General features: G+C 47.1%; 1 protein-coding gene across 2 annotated transcripts in view; it reads left to right on the top strand.

Annotated features, from left to right (window-relative positions):
• The window catches only part of wnt9b (wingless-type MMTV integration site family, member 9B), an 8,491-nt gene continuing 2,849 nt past the window's right edge, over positions 1-5,642 (top strand). The window contains exons 1-3 of one of the 2 annotated variants that reach the window (XM_024147011.2): positions 87-262; positions 1,313-1,566; positions 2,427-2,692. In XM_024147011.2, the coding sequence (XP_024002779.1) occupies positions 177-262; positions 1,313-1,566; positions 2,427-2,692 (606 nt within the window). In that variant the 5' untranslated portion in view covers positions 87-176. Of the gene's footprint in view, positions 263-1,312; positions 1,567-2,426; positions 2,693-5,642 lie in introns of both variants that reach the window. The other variant, XM_024147012.1, reaches the window with a different exon arrangement.

The following is a 5,642-nucleotide window of genomic DNA, read 5'->3' as shown; positions in this document are numbered from 1 at the left end:
GTCCAATGGGCGTGTGGCACGATGATGCGCTCCCCAGAGGCCTTGCCTCCCTTGGGACCGCGCCTGCCGCAGTGGACCGAAGTTTGTGTGGGCCACTTAGGAGGTGAGCCWGCCAGACGGCACAGACTTTCCCAGTGCAGAATCAGCGAGATGAAGAGCAGCGTCGACCCGTCATCATGTGCTCTAGGCTCCCAAGGACCGCCTGCCTACTGCGACTCATTGAGCTCTGCATCCTCCTCTCGCACACTGCAGCATATTTTGGGTCAGCCACAACTCTTTTACTGTTATGTCTCTGCAGTTTTATTGTATTTTCCTTGCTTCTAACATATACAGCAGATCGATGTCGGTAGGAAATAATACATGTGATGCGACGTACATAGCCTGCCTATATGATGGAAGYCCAGCGTTCCATGACTATCGTGCGCAATTACGCACGAGACCTTAATGTAGGACTGTAAATGTTGACTTGTTTGGATGTTCAAATCCACTGAGATTATTTATGATTGCATTTTTCTGGTATCTAAAAGTAAACAATGTAGACTAGTTTACAAGGCTGTGTGAAAATTTTTCAAATAGGCCTACATCCTTATGATACCACTACATAGTATAATAATATTATTGATGATTATTCATTTGCCAAATAAGTCTCGGAGCAGAATATTTGAATATTTAAGATAGCCTTTGTATAATCTATGACTTGCTGTGAGTGTGAATGGTTTCTCACGGTCTCCTGACCTCTCGAGTTTGGCACCACCTCAATTCTCTCACTTTTTGGCAATAGTCGAAATTTGAATGAGGGAGCTCATGTGCATGCATAAACAGATTTGTTTTAATATTTTATTTTAAAATTAGAATCCTACACTCAGTTTCCTTTTTTAGTATTATTATGTGGTTTTATTGGGCACATGTGGGTAGGACAGACGAAGTCAAATATAGGCCGATATGTGCGTAATTTTACTTGGAAGCAAATTCAGACATTTTGATATGACTTACTACGTTTATACTTAATTGCGCRTATACCTATGTGTAGTGTGTTGTTAAAAGCTTGTAGAGTCAGCAAAAACTATAGATATTGTTTCGATTTATAGGCTATAAACAAAATGTAATTGTTATGGACACATGTTATAGAAATGACTCTCGAACAACATGTTTTCTTTATTCCCAGGACCACCAGAACGTTGGGTATTATTTATAGGTCTACATATTTATATTCTCTTGATAAGATTATTCATATGACATTTTCCTTTTTGAATTTGGTAACGTCAGTGATAACTAAACTGCACTGAATGTATACATTTGTCTCCTTYGAAAGGCTGACAGGCCGAGAGCCCTTGGTCTTTTTGCCTGCCCCGTTCTCCAATGAACCCCCAACGGGAAAAGCTCACCTAAAACAATGCGAGCAGATGACCCTGGCCCGTAGGCAGAAACGACTGTGTCGCCGCGAGCCGGGTTTGGCCGAGACGCTGCGTGAATCAGTGCGCCTCAGCCTCCTGGAGTGTCGCTATCAATTCCGGAACGAGCGCTGGAACTGTAGCTTGGACGGCCGCGGGAGTCTTCTGAAAAGAGGTGCAATAATATGTCATCAATTCACAGAGTGCCATGTATTTACACACAGAGAGATATGAGGGCAAGATTTCCATCTGGAGGGACGCAACATGGGAAGCAAGTTAACATGTAGGCCTAATAGCCTAGACTGCTGTTGTGTGGTGAATATCGTAAGGGTCAAATTACTACTTGATGATGCAAAGGATTTCTCAAGTGCAACAATGCAATTGATTGAAAATGTAAGTATATTGAATTGATAAATTGACTGTTGTGGGGGTAGGTGAGTGATCTCAAAATAATGAGCCAGGCTAAACTCTAGTCTATAGCCTACAACAACAACAAAAAGTCAGCGGCTAATGCTCCACCCCTTATAAAATAATTTTAGAGCATGGTTATGCTATCAGCACGAAGAGCCATGAACAGGTCAGCATGGAGTTAATTAAGGGCTAAAGAGCCAAAAAGCCCGGTGCGGCGGGGCCTACGAGGGCCCAGTGGTTATTTATATCTCGGAAACCCGCCCAGTTACCAGAGGAAAAGGGCGACGTGATTACTCACTTTCATCTGAGAAAAAAATCCTTCCTAGTCAAAATAAGAATTAATTGGATTAAAATACATCATAGCGATGTCTCTGGGCTAAGCAAATAACAGTGCGAAACCAAACCACCGGGAACAGTCAGCAGAGGAATCATGACACAACTCTTTAAACGGAACACTGGAGTAGAAACATGGGAGTAGAATGTAACCAAAATATGTATCTCATGAGCTTGGATGATAGTCTAGTCTTTGCATGTCTGGGCCTAGCCAATTTACGAGGAGTAAACAACATTTAACATTTTTATTGTAGACTATTATTAATTGTTGATGTAATTTGTCTATTCCAGGTTTCAAGGAGACTGCCTTTCTTCTTGCGGTGTCTTCAGCGGCCTTGTCCCACGCACTAGCAAAAGCTTGCAGCTCGGGCCGAATGGAGAGGTGCACATGCGACGACTCCCCAGGAATACAGCATCGCGAGGCATGGCAGTGGGGGGTCTGCGGTGACAACTTGAAATACAGCACCAAATTTCTCAAGAAGTTCTTGGGCCAGAAGAGGGTCAGCAAAGACCTGAGGGCGCAGATCGACTCCCACAACATTAACGTTGGAATCCGGGTGAGTGAGTGAGTGTTGACATGTGGATAAGCTCAAGCAAAACAACAAGTAGCCCATTAAGCATTTGTGAGTGACACTATTCTGGCTTAAGTAAATTTTTTCAAAAGAGAAAGGTATAAGCCTATGCCCGTAGTGAGTAGTTTCCTCCCAAGCATCATAAACATATCAGCCAATAACAGCTCAATTTTAGACCCACCAGCAGAAGACAACCCCAACACTGCTTACCATACAATGCACTCTTCCAACAGAGGCAGCAGGGACTGTGTGACTTTACCAGGTCTTGCCCTGACTCCTTGCCCATATATCTCATCCAGTGCCAGTAGCCCACTCCCCCTGCATGCTGTCTCCCTTCCTGTAGCCCTGGTGGATAGATAGCTACTGGGCCTGGGCTGGTCGAGGCTGAGGGAGGCAGCAAGTAACAGGGATAGGAGAGGAGACAGACTGCTGTCAGATCCCYGGAGCCAGGTGTTCCAAGGCAGGCATGATAAAGCTTGCTGTGCGGGCCCACAGAAAATTAAAGGTCTCCCGTCAGAGAGAACAATTATAACTGCTGCCTCTTTTAATATACGAGCAAGCATTTTTTCCACTTACTGTATGGCACTGAACTGTGCTCTTCTCCATAAATCCACATAATGTTCATACGGTAACACTATGTGTGTATTTGTGTGTGTAGCTTAGAAACAGCCAGCCCCAAGGCTCTTCCCCTTTACCTTTCAACTGAGGCAGCAGGCCCTTCAGAGACAGAGGGAGAGAGAGCGAGGGAGAGATACAAACAACAGGATGAACTGAAGTAGTCTATCTTATCTTATCTTTATTGAGTGAGGTGTTTTCCTCACCTTCCACCTATCCGGCTCAGTAGAGACCCGGAGGTGGTTGTTTTTCCACAACACCACCCTCTAACCCTCATCCCTCAGTAATGTTCGGAGATGCCCCTGAGGGGTTCATACCTGCGTAGGGCGGAACTCGGCAGAACTCTTCAACCCTGAAGTAGCCCCTGGGTCTCCCCCCTGCCCGTAAGGATGACCCCCATGCCGCATGACCTGTCTCTGGCCCCCACCCAGTTAGAGTTTCTCTGGCTGAGTGCCTCAGCGCTGGTACCCCCACCCCGCCACCACCAAGCTCAGTGGACTTTTGAACGAAGGCATCCTTTGGCTGCTAACCCAAACTCTCAAACTGTTTCAGCTTTTTAAACTCTTATGATCGTTTTCCATGCACACACACACACACACACAAAAGAGAGAGATTAAAGTGCTTTGAATGGCCTGACTTTTTTCTATTGATGAATGAATGTGACTGCTCCCAGCAACATTTAGTAAGACAAGCAACGAAATGAGAAGGGCACGACAGGGAAGATGCAGGCACGTCAAGAGGCCTCTAGAATTCCTTTTTGGCATTTTCTGGGCGCTTTGGAAATGCTCTGAATCTTTATGTAAGTACAAGCATAGTAGCAGTTAGAACAACGGACTAAGAACAAACTGACAAGAGGACAGGACCAATGGAACTGTCAGCGCTCCCACAGAGATATGTTGCAAATATGATCGTGAACCTACTGTGGTCATTCAGTACCTTGTGAAGAGGCCCTTCCCCTGCCATAACTGTCGCAGCAAGGCAAACCCTTCTCTCCTTCACTTAAGTCTGTGATGTCCAGTGCATTCAGTATGAGCAAAGCAGAAAGTGGTCTTGATACTGCCTCATCCGAGTGAGACGCGCATGTTCGATTCGACAAGTGGCCAACTACCAACAAACATTATGACCTTGTTCATTTCCATGCTTCCCAAAACCTGTTCTCAGTTCAGAACAGGCATCTGTAAGGTATGTTTAAAAGTCAAACCCTTTAATTTATCAAGAGTAATGTCTGAGTGGTTCTAGTCCTGCCATTTGAATGTCTAGTTTCCCTCCCCATCTTTTCCTCTCTTTGTCTCTATCTTCCCCTTTTCAGGTATTTTTGCAGTGTACACTTCTCCTCCTGCACAGTTTGAGGCACTCTACATGGCAGACCCAGCTGCACCTGGCAGTGGCATGGAGAGGGGGTGAGGTCATGGCTGTGTTGTAGCCGCGCCCGCAGCAAAGCTCTGGCAGCTGGTGTCCTTGGCACAGAGCGTCCGGCCGTGTGCGGAGAGTAGCGTGACGCCTGCAGAAGCTGGGGGAGTCCCTCCAGGAACAACGGTCAGTGGCAGCGGTGGCTCTGACCGTGGCGACGCGCGCCCCGCCAGCTCCGTCTCCCCGGTGGCCCGCGTTGGTGACACTATCAGCACCGCACGGCCGTGTCATAGCGGCGAACTTGAGCAGCGCCCGGTGTCGTGGAACGGGGACAGCTGCTTCCAGCAGGGTTCCGCACGGCACAGGAACCGGAGACGCGTGGACACTTACAGTAGTCTTCAGGCCACTCTTCACTGCCTGAAAGGGAAGGAGGGGGAAAGGAGGGTGAGGAGGAAGGAGGGGAAGAAGAATGAGATGTCAGTTCCTTCAGTCTGATTCATTAACTGGGCTCTTATCTTCGGTGCCTATCTAGACGAGGGACCAGTTTCCTGCACGGGTGGGTTGGTGGGGCGGGGGTTGGTTCTGGTATGGGGCTAGTCATCCTTTAGTTTAGCTCAGTATGAACGGTGAGATGATGGATTATGAAGACTGTTCGGCATGCAGTATTTCATTCACGACTCCTCGATTTAGACAGCGCCTGCGGATTCGTTTTTTCAATGTGTTTGAAAACTAGCTTTCTTTCTCACTGCTTCTCTCCTGTCTCTCTCCTATGAAGCCCGAGGCATCCACAGACAGACAGGAGAGATCTTTCCACCCGTGTCCTTTGTGTGTGTGTGTGTGGGTGTGTGTGTGTGTGTGTGTGTGGTGTGTGTGTGGTGGTGGTGTGTGTGGTGGTGTGTGTGGTGTGTGTGTTGCTTGTTGGTGTTGTGTGTGTGTGTGTTGGTGGTGGTTGTGTGTGTGTGTGGTCCTG

This window comes from Salvelinus sp. IW2-2015, unplaced genomic scaffold (genome assembly GCF_002910315.2).
Source record: "Salvelinus sp. IW2-2015 unplaced genomic scaffold, ASM291031v2 Un_scaffold16690, whole genome shotgun sequence".
Classification (NCBI taxonomy): domain Eukaryota; kingdom Metazoa; phylum Chordata; class Actinopteri; order Salmoniformes; family Salmonidae; genus Salvelinus; species Salvelinus sp. IW2-2015.
The sequence above is the reverse complement of the archived record's forward strand: the minus strand, read 5'-3'. Positions and strand labels throughout refer to the sequence as shown.